Here is a 20,975-nt window from a genome sequence, read left to right as displayed (position 1 = left end):
TAAATGCCATAAAACTCCAAATATGGATCCATTGGTGGTAGCTGTCCATAACTGATCAGATATTACAAACACTGCAAATGACCGTTCAACCAATATGTCAGGCCATAAGTTCATATTACACTCTATTAGCTTTGTGACCTTTTGTGTCCAAAACTGTATATGCCTGACAATCATGCATTAAGGCTATGTGGTTGGGGGAGGGGCGAGGTACATTGTGAGGAATACAAGAGGTATGGAATTTGTTTTTGTTTACATATGTATTACATGTAAGATCCTGCCGTCTTTTCCACAATGCTGGAGGCTTCAGCCAAGAAATAGCAATTGTGATAGAACAGGGTTATACCTTCACTGTTTAACCTAAAGTTTTGTCCATCGGCAACTTACTCATTTTGTCCGATCGTGAGAGCGTCTCCTGATTTTAGACAGCTGATTTGAACTTTCACGACAGATACAGTTCTTTATGTTTTTGTTTTGTACTTTCTTTCAGACATGCGGAGTCTTACGAAACCGTTTTCGTGTTTCAAGGAGTTTTAGGGGAGGAGCCTAGGAGACTTATAGTCACAGGTCAAGGGTCGTATGATGGCAAGCACGAGGCCATCCTTAATATTTAGCCGCCGTACTAAAGCCTGACTGGCTTTGAATTCCAAGTCCTGTTCTCAAGTCTGTGATAAAGAAGTAAATTAATGAATAATCTATTTATAAATGGCAGTTAGTGCGATTTGACCGTCGAGGCTTGTTATTGATGTCTGTAATAACCGGTTCTAGCTTTTCATTGTAATAAAACATTATGTAACTATGGAAACCAGATGTGTTTACTTTGTTTTTTTGCTTTTACCTAAGGTGTGGAATTTTATAAAATGCATTGGAAAGAGTTTAAAATCTCTGTGCCGGTATATGTTAATATATTTACTTTCCACAAAAAGTGGGAGAGAATTGTTATTCTTTGCTTTCAGCCTTACTAATATCTATACCAAAAAATTAGAAGACTTCAGGTATATGGTATCATAAGCAAATTTAAAACTACTTCCCGCAAAACACATTCCCTGTTTCCAGCTGCAATCATTCCCCGTTGCCAGCCAACATTCCCTGTAGCCAGCTGCAATCATTCCTCATCGCCAGCCAGCATTCCCTGTAGCCACCTGTAATCATTCTGCGTTGTCAGCCTACATTCCGTGTGGCCAGCTGCAATCATTCCTCGTTGCCAGCCAACATTCCCTGTAGCCAGCTGCAATCATTCCCGTTGCCAGCCAACATTCCCTGTAGCCAGCTGCAATCATTCTTTGTTGTCAGCCTACATTCCCTGTAGCCAGCTGCAGTCATTCCCCGTTGTCAACCAACATTCCCTGTAGTGAGCTGCAATCATTCCCCGTTGTCAGCCAACATTCCCTGTAGCCAGCTACAATCATTCCCCGTTGCCAGCCTACATTCCCTGTAGCCAGCTGCAATCATTCCCCGTTGTCAGGCAACATTCCCTATAGCCAGCTGCAGTCATTCCCCGTTGCCAGCCTGCATTCCTTGTAGCCAGCTGCAATCATTCCCCGTTGTCAGCATACAGTCCACAGATTGCATGCAAAATGACAAAGAATCATTGGAAGTACGCCACCAACAAGAAATATATAATTGGTTTCTAATTTTAAAGTCGGTCATGAAAAAAGCCGAAAATTTCGTTTCCCTCACCTTTGCTACTTAAGTAAAGCCCGAGATGATCGCATGGAGATTAGTGTGCGAACAAATAAACCGTCATTTCACTGAAATAGCCTTTTCCAACAACCCATCTTGCAGTTTTCGTAGTATCAGGCCATGTCAAGCTGCTACTTCTACACTAAATTTTCAGTGTTGATTTATAATGTTTAAGTCAGTTATGAAAAAAGCCATTCTGGTTTGTTAAGAAGTATTACTTGTTTTGCATATACGGGAAGATAGGTTGAGTAAACATCGGGGAGTATCATAATTTGACCGTTCTCACGATAGGTTTGAGGTTATACAAGTAGGCTAATTTGCGTTACGCTTTAGTGGTAGATTTAACCCTAGGGAAGGGTTGTTTTGTGACATTTTAATTATCCCACCAGGCCGTTTCGGGTAATGTTTGTCAAAAATGCGGCTTGTGTATAATTAGTAGGACGAACTCGTCATCTGTAGTCTTGTCACGTATTTATCTTAAAATTTAGCATCTATTCAAATTTTTGGAGGCCGTTCTAAATTAAATGTCTTTCCTTTCCCTAAAGCCATGTAAGCTGTCTAAACTATTATCTAAAAGTTTATCAGTTGATATTGTCGGTTTTTCGAATTGCCATAAGTCTATAAAGTCGCTGTGTTGAGTAATTTTTTTCTCTCGGGTATATCTCGCGATGAAGAGATGTTTACTGATTACTTATAAATGCGTGAAAGACTAATTAGCCATATAAATCCTTTAGAAGCGTACTGTCAAGTTTCATCATTTCGAAGAGAAAAAAAAAGATTCTAGGGTTAGCAATTCAAACTTCCATGGAGAACAGCTTTATACTTGCCTTGACAGAGTTTCTAAATACTGGTCTGCACATTTTAATGACGTGGTGAGGTGGTTTGGTTTATTTGGTGCATGACTTTCAATTACGGTGGGGTCATCAGGTGGGGTCAACCTGAATATTAGTTGCGTCCGTCGATAAACCACTCCGGCTGACCGCTGTCGCATGAGTGAAAGATTCTTGGGTATGGTTTTAAACAAAAAGCAATCAAATCTCGAAACAACCAAATTTATCTGTTTTGATTGATTGATTGATTGATTGATTTGATTGGCCTTTTACGCCATACTCTTGAATATTTCGCTTATACGACGGCGGCCAGCATTATGGTGGGAGGAAACCGGGCACAGCCCGACGGAATCTCAATGTGCCCTCCGCTTTAATGGTAGATTTGGCCGTAAGAAAGGTTTGTATTTTTACACCTTTATTATCCCTCCTGGCCGTTTTGGTTGAGGTGTTAACCAGTAAAGACTCTGCTTTCAAACCCTTCAGTGAATTATGAAAAAGTTCTAATAATCCAGGTAACACAAAAATATACCTCTGTTAACTGCCTACAATTCTAACAATAATAATTTATTTCCGATCTCCATCAATAAACGATACCTTAGCAATGCTAAATAATATAGGCGTAGAATAAAAGATCCGATATCCACACCAGTCCTTGTTAATAGCAAACCTCAATCCATATATAAAAGAAAATGTCAGCTTTAGATGTTATATAGATTGTGTACTTTCTAATAATGGCCCATCTTCGAAGAGTGATTTAAAGACTTTTTAGCAGTATTTTGCCCTTCATTTCAGAAAATTAAATTTTTATGTTATGTGATTTTTTTCGGTGTACATTGCAAAGAACAGCTGTTTACTCCGGGCTCTGGTGAATTTTTACACGGCACTCTGAAATACAGAATTACCCAACTACAACTCTAAAATACTATCAATTTATCGCTCCACATCATCAATATACGCATCAAAAATCAAGTGTCGGCGAACGTAGAACTATTTACCGTTCCGTCTATCTATTGTACACAACTTAAAATCTAAACCGACATAACATTAACTATTACTCTGTCCTGATTTTGACATTGAACAAGTTTTTCGGAGACTTTACTCCAGTGGAATGCCAAAGTATGTGTGTAAATTTCTGTTATATTTATATGGTGAATAAATAAATAAATATAAAATGAAATAAAATTGTATCGTGTTAAAGGTTTGTAAGATACCCAGATATATAGCGTACTGCTTATCGTTAAGTAGAAGCTGACAGTGAAATCACCTGAAATATGACGAATGATGTAGGTGAGACCTTATGTTCTAAAAGAACAATGGAATATAATAGACGAATGCACAGATATGACGGAACGAGTGAGATTATTACACCGATTTGACTGAATTCTGAACCGATGAATTGACCACATGTTCAGTATTCACCCTAACACATATTCACAGACATGAAATAGCAAGAACGCTAAAACGACCTAATAAAAATTAAAATTCACTTTCATAAACGTCATGAAAAAATACATTCTTTTGTATTATTTGTTCAGTGAAAAGCAACTTGAGTGCAACCTTGTCCCTTATATAAACACAAATCTATTTTTATGTTGACTAGAATGTAGAGCTTGTAGAATGTAACTAAATTTTATCGTACTTAAACTGTACGGGAGAAGTACAAAACAGTCGCTATTTACAATACTGGACACGTGAGAATTCATTACCAGTACGACATTCTGGTTACGTTTGTATTTGTTACTGGGACAGGTATGTTACCTTCATGGTCCGAGTTTCGTGACTGTTACACTTTAGTTAAAAATATATGATTTACTTAGAGACTTGAGTGTAATATCCAGTTCATATGTATACTACAAAGTATGAATGGAACTATAACCATGCCTACCTGAGAGCGGGTTCGTCTCACGACTGTGCTCACGTAGCATTGGCACTTTTGGAGCTATCTGCACGTTTTAACCGGTGACCGGAAGTCATTAATTTCAATCTATGACTCAAAAGTAATTTTGTGACAGTGTTTTGCATGCTTCTTGAATTCAGCAAAGGCATCATGATACACGGGATTTACAACAACAACAATTTAAATTTTTAAACACGTCCTGTTTCGAAATGGATGAATCTCCAACCAATTTAAACTATAGGCCTACCATTGATCAATGATTGCCAAAAATGGGTTGCCGTGAAGATATGAAACTCAGAATAGTTTATGAAGCACTAAAACAATAACGTCCAAATGTTCGATGAGCATTGCAAGCCAAAATGGTAAGAAGACTATATAACGAGGATTCTTACGAGTGTGGTTTGACCTGGTTGTTGCAGCGTATTCTGTGCTTACTTGCTCTATGGTCTCCATTTAGACCCTCTCCTTTAAATGTTTGTAAAGATAAAATGTTCTGCAATCAAGGGGCACTGTTTTCACTCTTAGACCGTGAAAATGCACTCGTCCAGTTACTGGACAGGACACTAGCTGACATTAGCAATCTTGCCCTTGAGTGCAACGTCCGATAGACTGTCGCTTGCTGTATTTGTCTCAGTTCTGTTGTTTTGGACAACGTAAAGATCAGCATAAAACAACAGTTCTGAAACCAATGGGAAACATTCTTTTTATTTATGTTTTTATTTTAATTTTATCAAAGGTTTGAAATTTACACTTAACATCCTTATAGTAACTACAAATTGTACCTGAAGAGTTATACTCCTCACACAGCCCGTAGTGAGCTATTTGCCAGCGGGAAGTGAACCATGGCGGTTGTACACTGCCTAAAAAAAAAAGCCAGCTGCAAAAACCTCTTTTCCGCTCACACAACTAAGGGGAAGTAATCAGGTGTGTTATGTTTAGATTTAGTTAGTGTTTTAAGACGTTCTAAAGAATACTTCTTATGCAAAGGCAGCCAGCATTATGGAAGGCAGGGCCATAAACCAATCATCAACCGCAGTCGGTGGAAGATCTTGGAGAGAGTATGCCTAGGAACATGGCCCATTGCGACTGATTGGAACATGTATTGAGAAACGTGGTCAGAGAGATACTCGAATTGAATGAAATAACCCACCTCATTTTTTAAATATGATTTACTTGATTATATTTTTTATTTTTTTGTTTTACGCCGTGCTCCAGAACATTTCATTTGCACGACGGCGGCCAGCAATACGGTGGGAGGAAACTCGGGCGAAACGCACGATCTTCCGCAGGTTGCTGAAAGACCTTCCCAGAAGAAGTCAGCCTGAGCTGGACTTGAGCTTACAGCGAAAAGGACACTCGAAGAAGACACATAAACGATAAGAAGACACGCACTTTTTTCAACCATATCTTTATTTATATTAAACATAGCACCAGACTGATTGATGGATATCCACCAGACAGCACACCTATGCGACATAAATGTACGTGAAACTATCAGTAATTTACATTAACTATGTTCTACGATAATGACTATGGTATCGACTAAATCGAGCATAATTTTCTCTTTTTCTCATATGCACTTTCATGTACACATTACATATACGGTGCTGTATGTTTTCAAACAATTCTCGTGTACCCCACATGCGCGTTTTGAAAATTTAATAGTTTATGCCTCTAAACAGCTTAAACAATTTAATTAAGTAAAGTGTGAATAATTAACATGGCAATGGGTTCCCTAAGGGATTAAATAGTAAATGGCATTTTTTATTTTGGAAATTTCTGCCGGGGTAGGGGTGTATTTTAAAAAGCTTTGTATGCTATATAATTCACGGCATGCCCTTAAAACATAATACCACCGACTTATATGGTTTATATAGTGTTGACACATTTGGGGTAATTTGATGTAAATTAGTGACAAAGAATCAACTACAGATGTAAACATTTTCAGACAGTCATCACATCATAATACCCTTAAGCCGTGTAATGCATTATTCAAAACGACATCCTTTTATTAATATTGAACGAATGAATTACAGTATATGTCCATTAGGTAGGCATATCTTTTCACTTCACAAGCGCACATTTTGATAACGAGGGGGGTTTACCATTTAGATTGCCCAACAGGGATATGACCCTTTGCACTGTATTTGTGTAACCACACCCTGGTTGCGTTTATAATTGAAGACATTGGGCGGCTTTACACAGAGACAGAAAGATCTGAAGACTTGGTGAAACTTGTACCTGATCACAGGTAGGCTATCACGGGACTGAATTTTCTTCAAAATATCCAAGCTAAATTTTTAAGTTTTGTACAGGCGAGCGGTTCCATGTTCCTCGATGTAGCACTAAAAGTGAGTAAAACGACATGAAATGTCTGGCGGAACAATCTTATATCCGGACAGAAAACTACTTGCCTAGCGGTGAGCAAACCTTTGTTCCTCTGAGCAACTTTCCCATCGCGGAGTAATCTTTAGCACTGTGAAACTAGAGGATTCATGAAAAGGAAAACACTAAAATGAAAATTATGTTTTGAAGAAAGTAATGATGAAAGTTGCATGTATCCTATTTTTTCTCGTTTACCTTTTTGAGGTATGTTTTAGTAACGTCTCTGTTTTGTTCAAATTTTCCAGCAATGGTTGTAAATTGTCGGAATTGACGTCATAGATAAACTGCGGGATTAATTTGGCGCCCAATGTTCGAGTCTTTCCCCTGCAGAGTTGTTTGTACCTAAATGTCATTCCAGCCTTGACTACCCGGGTCAGAAAAACTGTAGATTTTAACGCCGTCGTTTAAGTGAATATTCCTGAGTATGGCGTAATCAAATAAATAAATACCGGTAGACAAATCAATACATAAATCTTTTTCAGTTGGTCGTATCTGCTACTAAGGCTTAGACATGAGTCCCCTCCCAGTTGTTGTTTTAATGTTCCTTATCGGAGGTATGTGGGTTTGATTTTGTATATCTTTGGGTTTCTGTAGCTCTGTATTTTTTACCTTCAATGTCACACGTTCAAACTGATTTTTTCTGACATACCTTTTTCTTGATCTTATTTTTTCAAACCATTGCCTTATATTATGTTACTTATTAACATACTTTACATACAGTAATTCATTTGTTATAAACATCAATAAATACAGATAAATTACGAGCTATTTGTACCACATTTCAAGGAGTATTTGCTTCTGTAAGGTTAAATCTTAAACACTGTGTAGACGAGAACTTAAAACCTATCTCAGTGGTCGACGGAGTTAGCACCGCAGTGCGGCGGAATGGCCCAGGAGACTCCCGCCAATGCGGTTGCTATGAGTTCAAGTACAGCTCATGCTGGCTTCCTCTCCCTCCGTACGTGGGAAGGTCTGTCAGCAACTTGCGGATTGTCTTGGCTTTCCCACGGGCTCTGTCCGGTTTCCCCCGACCATAACACTGGCTGCCGTCGTATAAGTGAAATATTCTTGGGTACAGCGTAAAACACCAATCAAATAAGTAAATAAATATTCCATGAGATAACTGCAATGACTCTGACTCTTTCACAAATTCATCTAGGTGGGAACGAGGCATTAGGCTTCCGAAAGCACCTCATACCTTGTCTATTCAAATAAAACAAGTTTAACCCATATGCCACGCTGATTGGCTAGTGTTGATCACATGTTTTTCCTTCTTTTGGGTTTTGCAGGTGCCATCTCGCAAGGTAAGTACTACTGCAATATCTGTTGTGTCTCACATCGCGTTCTTCATCTGTAGTATAATTTCTGTTGTGTCTCACATCGCTTTCTTTACTTCTAATATAATTTCTGTTGTGTCTCACATCGCTTTTTTAGCTTTAATTCGTTCGTGGGAAGGTCTGTTAGCCGTCTACGGATGGCCATGGAGTGTTCCTCTACCATAATGCTGGCCGCTGTTTTATAAGTGAAATATTCTCGAGTACGGCGTAAACCTGCAGTCAAATAAATAAGTAAATAAGATAAGCAATGTCTGCCTTATTTCACGTGGCATTCGCCACATCTAGTATAATATACTTTGTATTGTACCTCACATGCTTCTATATTATTTGTGGCTCGCAAACTGTCTTCATCTCTACTTTGATTGTCCTGAACGGTCATCATAAAGAGAAGCTTGTAATGGCATCCAAAGTCACTAAAATACCCCGTTGCTGTCGTTCCATTTAATTTTTGTTTAGTTATTAATGAAAATCTCTGATCAAATGTAAATTTGAAGTTTTACGGAAAAAATTTGAAGGTAGCACGTTTTTTTTTTTGTTTTTTTTTGCGAAGCTTAAAAGTTACAGCCAAAAAGTGTATAAACCTGCACATTATCACGGCTTTCCCCAGGGTTCTGCCAGGTTTCCTCCTACCGTATTCTTGAGTACGGCGTAAAACACCAATCAAATAAATAATTCAAAAATTGTATACATACTTGTGTACGGTGTCCACACTGTTAATTGTATGTAACCTTTACATCGTCTTGCTCGGTAACGTATTTACAGTTGTATTTTCTTTGTTGTAAAAGATATAGCAAGCCATTGTTTACATATAGAGAATTTAATTCAGTCCATCGATGATGTACCGATTAATAAATAAAGCTATGTTCAAATTCCGTGAGCGGGTCGTGGGGGAGTCGTTAAGCCGCTCATCTTTCAGTCCCAAGGACACACAAAGTTCGGGTTCAAACACGACCTTGAACAGTTAATCTGTAGATCTGGAGCATGGTGTACGACACTCATGTGGCTGGTTGTCTGTTGCCAATATGGTGTGCATATTTGGGCGTCAGACGTGGGACATTTCGTCAGTAACTTGCCGATGGTTTTACTTCGAGCAATCTACGGTATCTTTCACCCGCAAAATGACCCACGGTCATGTCAGTGAAAAATTCTGTTCCTGTAGTATGGATTGAAATAGTAAGGAAGTGAGTAAGTAAATAAATAAATGAATAGACGAATAAATAAATTAATATTCAGCTTCAGGATGCCCGAACTGCCTGATTCAGCCCTGTGCCATTCAAACATGTAAGCCTGGCTTCCAATGCAAGTAAGTGAGTATGTCACATTTTTCAAACAATTACTCACCCGAAGTCCACATTTTCTTTTTCCAAATTACTAGAATAAATGTCGAATAAATAGAAATAAACAAGGCATAATGAGATGGGCGAGGGCGGGGAAAGAAGGTGTAGAGAAAGTTAGTATTCCTGAGACTCCAGAGGTGAGTCCTGAAATTAGGTACTGTTGACCGCTTCTATTTGCCTGATTCCGTCCTATTTTTGTACGTCATATACTGTTTTAGTTCTTTGGTAATTTGTGTTAAGCGTCGTTTGGAAATTGCTCCTTTTGGTTGACGACTGGTATAAGAATGTCTGTTTTGATGCGTTGATTCCACGAACTTACAGTTTTGATTTGTATTTGCAATGACTTACTTTGTCACATCGTTTATGATCACTCTAAGTTACAGTCTTGATTTGTATCCCGTGAGATAACTGCGATGATTGACTTTGTCACATCGGTTATGATCACTCTAAGTTACAGTCTTGATTTGTATCCCGTGAGATAACTGCGATGATTGACTTTGTCACATCGGTTATGATCACTCTAAGTTACAGTCTTGATTTGTATCCCGTGAGATAACTGCGATGATTGACTTTGTCACATCGTTTATGATCACCCTAAGTTACAGTCTTGATTTGTATCCAAATGAGATAACTGCAATGCTCTGTCTTTCATATTATCAAGGGCAAACTGTCACACGTGCACCGCGAGGTGTGTATGGGGTAAGTCCAGAGCATTTATTTATTTATTTAATCGTTGTTTTAAAGTATTGAGACGAGGTCGAAGTCAGAGCCGACTTCTGTGTCTGTCTTTTTAATTACGAGAAAACTTTTTCTTTTTCATCTCAATTTTTTAAAAAATAAGTCTGGTTGGCTTTTACTCGTTAAATTTGGATTGACCTTATCCAAATGTTTGCATACATCTGATCCCTATATCTGTCAAAGCACTCTTTCTATATAGGTTCTTCGACTAATAGCAAGTTATTTTGTTGTAGTGTGTTGTGTACATGAAGGCATCATCCAAAACCACAACACAAAATAGTGTACAGCATGAAGAGTTTTAAAAAAAGGCAACGGCGTCAGCATATAAGCTGAAACTAGTCAATTTATCTCAGTTAGGGTTTTAGTCTAACTGTTCTAAATGATTAAATAAGAGGCATTTACAGCCTCGGCGCGTACAAGGCTGCAAAAGAATTAGACAAAAAAATAATAATAATAATAACGCCGTGTTCTTAATTGCAATATATTTGACGTCGCTGGTCTAGAATTATTAAAAACGCCGTGTTTTCATCACGTGTAATAAATGTATCCTATTCTGTTGCAGTGAACTTACTAATTACTTTATCTTGTTTCCTAGTTACTTTTGAAGGGCCTCCATTGGAAAGGTAACTTTCGGTCCTGTTGGCGCCAGAGGAGACAGAGAGATATTTGAACATTAGTTCAGTTCATTACTCTAGAAATTGTGTTTTAAATACATGGAGAGTTTGTATTTTGTCGATTTGTTATCTCCTCGTTTTGTCAATACACATGACAAAGAAAAAGTCTGTTATGTTTTCATTTACTGAGTCATTTACTTCATGTATCTACATATATGTATATATTATCCCAAGACAGCTTCTTACTTAGTTGAGGATTTGACTAAAGCGTGTTGCTACGCCAATAAGTTGAGCACAATACAAAAGCATATCTACCCAAACAAAAGGACAGATTCGACGTTTCAGTGTACACTAGGAGTATGTTATTTGTCATCTGTTGGAGAAATAAAAAGTACAAAAAGGAACTGATACGTGCACACAGTATCATTTGTGCAGACAAACGATGAATTTATTCATTTGGTTGATGTTTTACGCCGTACTCAAAGAGTACCTGAACTCACATTCCAATCGAATTGTTTTGGTTTTGTTTTTATATCAGTCGTAGTAGTCTTATACCCAGTATACATGCAATGGATGGTAGTCAAGCCGAAAAATACCATTTGTCTCTAGCTTGTCTGTTGTGATCACATGACATTTGGCAATGGCTTGGTGACCGCCTGTGATATCAAAGGGCCTTTTCATTTGCCTTGGAAGGTCTGTGTAGCCAGGAGCTTGAAACGGGAACTTTAGATACATGTGTCCTTAGCCCCGAAAGGCATGGTTGGCATCTGCAGCCGATTTCAGAGACCATACAGATACGCACTGTTGGACACTCGATTACTGCATCCATTCCATTCTGTTCTCAAGGTAGACGTATAGAGTCGCATTTTACGGTTTTACAAATAGCCAATGAGAATATTGCCGCCTGGAAAGTATGGCACTGTATCTCGTGGGTTTTTATCTGATACTTGGGAAATATGGAGAAAATTATAAGGATTGCTCATACAGTGAGCATTATAGTGATTGCAGGTGAAGAAAGGATTACAATGATGGTACGTAACTATGTGGAACGTATGCGGATGGTTGTAGATTTCCCACGGGCTCTGAATGCCCGGTTTCCTCCTATCCTTCCCATCATAATCAGATAATGCTCGAGTGCGGCGTAAAACACCAAATAAATAATAAATATATAAATGTGCCGCAGGTATATATGATCGGAGATTGTCCTTGCACGACTTCGGGACAGGTTATTGTGTACTTATTTTTAGAGGCTACATTAGGCTTTCTCTGTACAAAACCCACCTCATGACTGTTTCCTCTTTTCTGAGTAGGAATCAAAAAGAACGCCCATATTGGCTTCTTCAGTCGTACGTGTCGAAGGCCTGCCACCATCCCGCTGATAATTGGGCTTTTTTCCCCTGGGAACAGCCTGGTTTCCTCCTATCATAATGTTCGTCCCCGTCGTATAAGTGAAATATTCTTGAGTACGGCGTAAACCACCAATTAAATAAAATAAATAGCAATGAATTCCGCAGCAGTGATGGATTAAAGCCAACATGTCCTTCCGTCGTGTCTCCAGTAATCGGCGGGTAAGTTTTATGTACTTGGAGCTGTTCTAGACTTCTGAGAGTTACATTTCACTCATTCCATCACTTCTGTCTATTGAGTGAGGGTTTCTCGACCTAATCGATCGTTTCTGTCTTCGGCTCCTTCAGTACAATCTTCCCTGGAAATGGGATTGGACCGCGAAACCATCTGGGTCAAGGATTGTTTCGTACGTGTATGGTCGCAGGTTTCTGCGGGCCCTGCGCCCCACCTCATGTTTACCGAGGTCTTACGAGTGGAATTGGGTACCGCGCAAACGGTGAACCAAAAAAAATAAATAGTGTGGGTTTTATGGGCTGTCGTCTTGCAGACTTACGAAAGAGTCTGACTGGAGGTCCCAAACCAAGCGAGAGCCATGTTTGTGAATGTGGAATCGCGCCATCACCGCGATCACCAGACCAATTTGAGCTTTAGTTCCACTGCGAAGCATGTAGACATGCTCAGGGTTAGCCTCATCACTGATGTCCTTATACGGAACTGTAAATTTGAATCAAATATTCGTTACAAGCATATTATGCATTTTTCGACAAAAAGAATACATATGCAAACAGTATTAATGGAAAACAAACGTTTGAAAAGAGATTTTGTGTTTTTATGACATCGCTTCCTGCTTCATCTCTGTGACCTCAGTGACTTTGACGTTATTAAAAGTTTCAGTGTAAAATGTATTAGTGATAGCAGCCAAAATGAGTGAGTGAGTGCTTAGGCTTTAACTTCGTAAAGCTGGGTACAATCTCATATCATTTCAACAAACACGTGCCTTCGCAAATGTCGTATGTCAGACTTGAGAACTCAGATAAAGTCGTTACCTCACTGCCGTTGACATAGACTTTTATATAAAATAGGTCTGATGATTTCTGCACGACAAGCTTAACCACGGATAATAATTTTATTTTTGAAAAAAACGTTCTACCTGCTATGTGATATTGTTTAATCTTTCATGTGAGTAAACATATTTTTTCAAGAGAAGTTGACAAGCCCAGGATCAAACCCGGGTCGGGCCATACCAAGACTTTAAAAATGGTACTTGTTGTTGACTCATTTGCCGCTCAGCACTCAGAGATTAGAACAAGGAAACAGGATTGTTTGGCCTGATGCTATGACTGGGGTCTTTTTTCTTATTTTTGATGTGTTTCGTATGACCCGACCCAGATCTGATCACGGGTCTCCCGACTTCGAGGCGGACGCTCTCACCATTAAGCCACCAAAATGGTCTTTGTTATTGATGAATTGGCATATTCTGCTTCTGGTTTGTATATGTTTTCATGAAACAAGTGTTATAAATAAATTGACAAAGAACTGACGGTTCATAAATACAATAACATGAACAACGCCACAATAATATGTCCAGCACAAAAATAACATGAAAAACACTACAATAGCATGAACAACACCAAAGCGACATAAACAACACCAAAATAACACAAACTCTACCACAATAACATGGACAACACTACAATAGCATGTCCAACACAACAATAAAATAAACAACACCGCAGTAATACGCCCAGTACAACAATGGCATGAAAAACACCACAGTAACATGAACAACACCGCAAAATATGCCCAACAACGCAATAACATGAACAATTATACAATAACATGCCCAACACCACAACATGTCCAGAACAACAATAACATGAACTACACCACAATAATATGGCCAACACTACCATAGCATGAACAACACCCAATAACATGAACGACGGCACAACAGCATGAACAACAACGGAATAACATAGACAACAATACAACAACATGAACGATGCCACAGCAACAGCAATAATACCAAACTAACATGCCCAGCACCACAATACCATGAACAACACCACAATGACGTGAACAACACCAAACTGACATGAAAACAATGACATGCCAAACACCACAAGAACATGGACAACACAAAGAATAGCATAAACAACACCACAATAACATGAATAACATCATAATATCATGCCCAAAGCCGCAATAACTTGAACAACATAAACAACACCACGGTAACATGAACAAAACCGCAATAACATGCCAAACAGCACATTACCATGATCAACAACACACAAACATGAACAACACCACAATAACATGAACAACACCACTAAAACATGCCCATCATCTTAACGTGTCCAACTCTACAGTCACATGCCCAACACCACAATAACATGAACAACACCAATAACATGAACAACAACACTAAAACATGCCCATCATCTTAACGTGCCAAACTCTACAGTCACATGCCCAACACCACAATAACATGAACAACATCACAATAACATGAACAAGAACACTAAAACATGCCCATCATCTTAACGTGCCCAACTCTACAGTCACATGCCCAACACCATAATAACATGAACAACATCACAATAACATGAACAAGAACACTAAAACATGCCCATCATCTTAACGTGCCCAACTCTACAGTCACATGCCCAACACCACAATAACATGAACAACACCAATAACATGAACAACAACACTAAAACATGCCCATCATCTTAACGTGCCAAACTCTACAGTCACATGCTCGACACCACAATAACATGAACAACACCACGATAACTGATCCTTTCCCTCGCAATCTATTTATGATTTAAGTCCCAGGATGTTTCCCTTCACCAGATTACTATTCTACTGTACTTTACGTTCGTCGAAAATATAACATGTTATAAAATTTTCTTCTGATTTGTTCGTTCCTCGTTTGTTCTGTTTTATCGATTATTTTACTATTGCATCTTCGACAGAGTATATTGTTCAAACGGAACTCCCAGGTTAATTGAAGGTGTGAAAAAAGGTTTAATTTCAAGACTAAGTGGTCCAGAATTGTCTTAGTCTTCAAAATAAACAGCTTCTCCGAAAAATACACAGTGTAACTGTCATACTCCTCCGGGGTAAAGGCTTTCTGTCTTCCAAGGTTTTCATGTATTTTTGATCACCTGGATTACCTCTTACTTGTTTTTTTTCATTTGACTACCACGGTGTATATTTCAGAACTTCTGGTTTCCCTTTCACTTGTTTTACTTTTACGGCGTGACACTTGGGTTCTCTTACACATGAATGTTTTTCCCTGTCTGACTTTTAAACTGTGCTTTTCTAGACACATAGTTTCTCTTGTATTTGAATGTTTTTCACTGTCTGACTTTTAATGTGTACATTTCTGGTTACATGTCTTCTCTTGTACTTGATGGCTTTTTCCTGTCAGGTTTTTAAACTGTGCGTTTCGAGACACAAGGCTTCTCTTGTACTTGATGGTTTTCTTCTGTCTGACTTTTAAACTGCGTGTTTCTAGATACACTGCTTCTCTGGTACTTGAAGATTTTTCCCTGTCTGACTTTTAAAGTGTGCATTTCAGGACACATGGCTTCTCTTGTACTTGGCAGTTTTTCCCCTGTCTGTTTTTAAAGTGTATGTTTCTAGACATATGGTTTCTCTTACACTTGAATGTTTTCCCTGGTCTGACTTTTAAAATGTATGTTTCTAGACACATGGCTTCTCTTGTACTTGACGGTTTTTCCCTGTCTGGCTTTTAAAGTGTGCATTTCTGGACACATGGGTTCTCTTACACTTGAAACTTTTTTCCTGTCTGGGTGTCAAAGTTTGCGTTTCTAGACACGTGGTTTCTCTTTCACTTTACCGGCTCCGATAGCACGGTTGGTAGAGCGTCCGCTTCGGGACCGGTAGATCCAGGGTCAATCCTGGGTCGAGTCACACCTAAGACTTTAAAAGAGGAAGTTTTAGCTTCCTCGCTTGGCGATCAGCACTAAGGGGATAGTGCAGAGACTGGTTGACCAGTATCAATATAATGGCTCGGGCGGGTCAGCTAACTTGCCTTCGGTAAGTCATCTCGGCGAAGCAGCACTAAGATAAAAGAGCGGTGGAAATCCGCCCTGCAACAAAGAGGCACATTACATGTACATGCACCCTAAGGATTCCTTCGTCGTCATATGACCGAAAAAGTGTTAAGTACGACGTTAAACCCCAGTCACTCACTCACTCACTCTCTTACTCTTGAAGGTTTTTCCCTGTCTGACTATTAAACTGTGTGTTTCTAGGCACATGGTGTCTCTTGTTCCGGAAGGCTTTTTCCTTGTCTGACTTTTAAAGTGTGCATTTCTAGACACTTGGGTTCTCTTACATTTGAAGCTTTTATCTTGTCTGTCCTTTGAAGTGTGTGTTTCTAGACACGTGGTTTCTCTTACACTTAACAGGCTCCAATAGCACGGTTGGTAAGAGCGTCCGCTTCGGGTAGATCCAAGGTCAATCCTGGGTACGACGTTAAACCCAGTCACTCACTCACTCACTCTCTTACTCTTGAAGGGTTTTCCCTGTCCTGACTTTTAAACTGTGCGTTTCTAGGCACATGGTTTCTAGGCACTTGAAGGTTTATTCCACTATTTCCTAAATTAAATATTTTATAGCAGCCATATCAGTCATACGTGAATGCCAAAAACAAAAGCGAAGAAATGACACTAAATATTAATTGAACATGATTACATTACTTAAGACCCACAAAGAGACAAACTTATCAACTAAGATGAAAACTTTTAAATCGTTGTAAAGAAGTATTGCTGTAAAAACAGTGATCTCCATTACATGACTCAAATGTTCTAAAAGAGAGCAATTTCCTTATTACGCTAGTCCGGGTGTTCAACACGCTTTAAAGGTGTACGAAAAGTATATTTGCCATACACTTAGAAAAGGAGGAAAAGGCCGTATAAACAAGGAAGTGAGTGAGCGCGGATTGAGGAGAAAAGCTACTAAAAAGTGACACTTGGCATATCTTTATTTATTTTTAGTTCTATTTATTGAGGTTAATGTAGGCCTGTCGAGCCTATTCTAGCAATACAACAGAGGTTATCCCTTCAAGGCTGATTTCTTCTTTGGTTGATACCGTAATTTAAGTTCATTTCAAATACATATTATGAGTTGTGAGTTGTTGTGAGTTGCAGTCAAGTTCATGCTGGGCTGCTCTCAGGCCGTGCAAAGGAAGGTCTCCCAGCAACCTGCGGATTGTCATGGATTTTCGAAGCACTCTCCCCGTTTTCAAAAATCAGAGGCAATCTGTCTTAAAAGTCCCACGATCACAGCTGATAGTCAGATTTGTACTGGCATTTTACTGGTAGTCATACTCCATAGTATGAAGGTCATTAATGTAGGTCTGTCGAGCGTATATATATATATATATATATATATATATATATTATAATATATATATATATATATATATATATATATATATATATACCATCAGCTGTGAATGTATTATGATATATTTATTTATCATTATACAACTAAATAAATCAATAACATGTTAAGAAATGTTCTCTCTGCACTACTTTATTTGTTATGACTACTTGGTGGAATACACTTCGCGACATTCATGAATGGGTTATACCCCAATGTCCTTGATCTACATTCAACAAACGATGTAAAAAAACCTCTTTTATTTTGTGAGATACTCCAGTAATACACGTAACGCCTTTACCGTCTAAATATAACCTACATATAAGTGGAGCATCTGGTTACTATTGTACATGTACAATCAATATGTAGGGCAATTTATCGTGGTACGTGAGAACGTTTGAGGTATAGTCAGTATGTAACCTGTTTATCATGGTTATACCGATCGAAATGCATCCCAGTCACAGAAGAAAAAACGAATCCGCATATTTAATTATGTATTTGATATACTTATAAAATTGACTTCCACGAGAGAGGCCAATGTTATCGCGAGAGGTAGCCGGGCCAGGCACGAGTTATATTATCGGTAAAAAGCAAAAACGATTATATACTATTCACGAATGAATAGTATCTGACTGCCAGTAAAATGCCAGTAGGAATCTGACTACCAGTAAAATGCCAGTAGGAATCTGACTACCAGTAAAATGCCACTAGGAATCTGACTACCTGTAAAATGACAGTTCAGATCTGACTACCTGTAAATTGCCATTTCTAATCTGACTACTTGTGACATGACAGTACCTATACTAACCTTTGGATCTAAGTCCAAAATTGGAAATAAAAATGCTGAATGCGATCATTTACGAGCCAATATCAGTTTTGAAAATAATGAACTTGACTTCCATCAAACGCGTGTGATTGGAAAAATGTTGGGCATGACGTTAAGCAACAAGTGATAAATAAATAAATAAATGAAATATCCACTCACGCCAGCGTACAGGTAACATTCCCGCAGCTGAAGGCGACACCAAGCCTCTATGGCTGTTGCTTCAGACCATACCTCGCCAGTCGCGCGCTCCAAACAGGTTCAGTGCAAACCCTGCTTTAGCGGGTGATTACAACGTCATTTCCAATATTATTGAAATCTGTTCACTGTTTCTCTTCGCATGATTCCGTTCTACTTTCGTACTTTGTATACTATATACTTGGTTCTTTGGTACCTCATGCTAGGAAAAACTAACCTTGTGATTATTAACCTGGAACGTCCATCCTGGTTGACGGCTGGTGTACGAAATGCCCTGTTTTGGGACAAAGCTTGAATAGACTATCTAGGTGAAATGTTTTCTTCACGATTTGCCAACTGCTTCCTACATACATAAACTTGTAATTGTGCTGTCTAACGAAAATTACATTATATATTACATGATATACCATTACAATATCATGTATCGACACACTGCATGTAAATAATTTACCATTCAAGTTACCACAATCAGAAAGTTGTTATCTATACGCAATCTCTGTCATATCTGCTCAGTGACCCGACTTGAAAGGACAGTGTCAGTTCCTTATTGCTTCTACATAAGACTGTAGAATTAATAGTTGCCAAGGCGCAATTGACTCAAGGGCCTTCCATCAATGTGGTGGCTGTGAGTTCAAGTCCAGCTCATGCTGGCTTCTTCTCCGGCTTTACCGTGAAAAGAACCGGCAGAAATCTGCGGATTTTTGTGGGTTTTTCAAGGACTCTGTCCGGTTTCCTCTCATCACAGTGCTGGAAGCCGTCGTATAAGTGAAATGTTCTGATGTACGCGGTAAAATAAATGAATAAAATCAATAAAATAAATGAAGGGTTGCCAGTGCCATAGGTCTGTACTTCTGGATCTCTGTTCAGTGTAGCTCTTTTGGGCTGTGATTACGTATACGTATACTGTATCATATAGTATCATTACGTATACTATAACTATGACATCTAGCAAAAATCGATAGCTGAGATGATTATGAGTGTGGACAGACACGTTATTTGGCAGAAATACAGAAGTGTTCAAGGTAAGCTTATGGATCAAGACAGGGCTGTGATAGTATACGGAATCACAGCCCTACAGAGCTATATTTAATGATGACATATAGCTATTAGAGACTGTTTAGTATCTAAAATATTCTCTGCGTCATTTGTTCTAAAGCTTATCCATTAATCCAAAAATCCACCGAATCACCTCACTCTATATCTAAATTTTATTCATTGTCCAAAAATGTAAGAAAAATCATGAAAACCATATTTAAAAGTGATACATACTGGTTTTTCAGATGGTGCATACGTTATTAAAAAATAAGATAATCTGAAAAACTATATTTGTTTTAGCACAGCCAGGCGAAAATGACATGTGGCTGGAGGTAAACACTTTTGCTTCGATCTAATAATCTTTACAACTAACCACATTCCACGGGAAATTAAGCAATAGAGTTTGTTTTTAACTGAACATCTGAAACTGTCATTCGTTTTTTTATCTGCAAAGTTCTGCGCGACAAGACTGCGGTTGCTATCCCAGATATTTCATGCAAGTCTTAAGAATGCAGAGCTCGCCAATCCTCTTACATGATTTACATATTCATTTATAAATATCTCGTCCATTCATTCAAAACAACAAAAATGTCGTTCAACCAATCAACGCCTTTCCGGTAAATAATAGGCGGACCGAGGGACGTTACCTCACAAAGTTCAACATCAAGGTCGGACGTCCACATACACCTGCACTGCATTGAGTGACCTACATGTACACTGGACTGTTGACTATCGGTACCAGTCGGGTCTTATTCCTTTTTTAAGCGGAAGAATGTAAAGGCGTTCCTACTTAAGGATCCTATTTTGTCACGTGTCAATGGTTTTTTACCTTAAATCTAATAACACCGTATCTACTGACTGGAGCATTGAAACTAACAAGTAAAGACTTTTATTTGCCAATTGAGACTGAAACCAGTGCGAGACAGTGCGTATTGAAACTGAATGTATGGATTTACGAATTGCGAACATTCGTGATCAATGCGCTAGACGTTTGTTAATTCACACATAGATTTTACTCACGTAAACCATAGCACACGTAAACCAAGCACACCCTCGTAAACACCAATATCCGGTTCAACAAACTTTTTCTCTCGATTTTATTGCTTGTACAAAGGTGTTCTTTTGATTACTACTCTCAAGTATTTTTTGACTGATTGATTTGTTTCGTACTTACTTTATTGATTAGTCTCTTACGATGTACTCAAGAATCTATGACTGTACTACGGTGGTCAACATTATGGTTCGGGGTTGAGGGTGGGAGGGGGGTGATGACCGGAAAGAAAGCGTGCATGAGATGAGCCTCCGCTCAGAGCGAGGGACGTTTGATTCAAAG

The 20,975-nt window shown here is 38.7% G+C and overlaps 1 protein-coding gene across 1 annotated transcript in view; it reads left to right on the top strand.

The window, feature by feature from the left end:
• LOC135478211 (deleted in lung and esophageal cancer protein 1-like) overlaps window positions 1–890 on the top strand; it is a 46,319-nt gene extending 45,429 nt beyond the window's left edge. Inside the window, 1 exon segment of the mRNA XM_064758482.1 lies at window positions 488–890. Within this exon segment, the coding sequence (XP_064614552.1) occupies window positions 488–611 (124 nt within the window). The 3' untranslated portion in view covers window positions 612–890.
• The last annotated feature ends 20,085 nt before the right edge of the window (window positions 891–20,975 follow it).

This window comes from Liolophura sinensis, chromosome 11 (genome assembly GCF_032854445.1).
Source record: "Liolophura sinensis isolate JHLJ2023 chromosome 11, CUHK_Ljap_v2, whole genome shotgun sequence".
In the NCBI taxonomy this organism is placed as follows: domain Eukaryota; kingdom Metazoa; phylum Mollusca; class Polyplacophora; order Chitonida; family Chitonidae; genus Liolophura; species Liolophura sinensis.
This window is presented reverse-complemented; position numbering and strand designations above follow the sequence as displayed.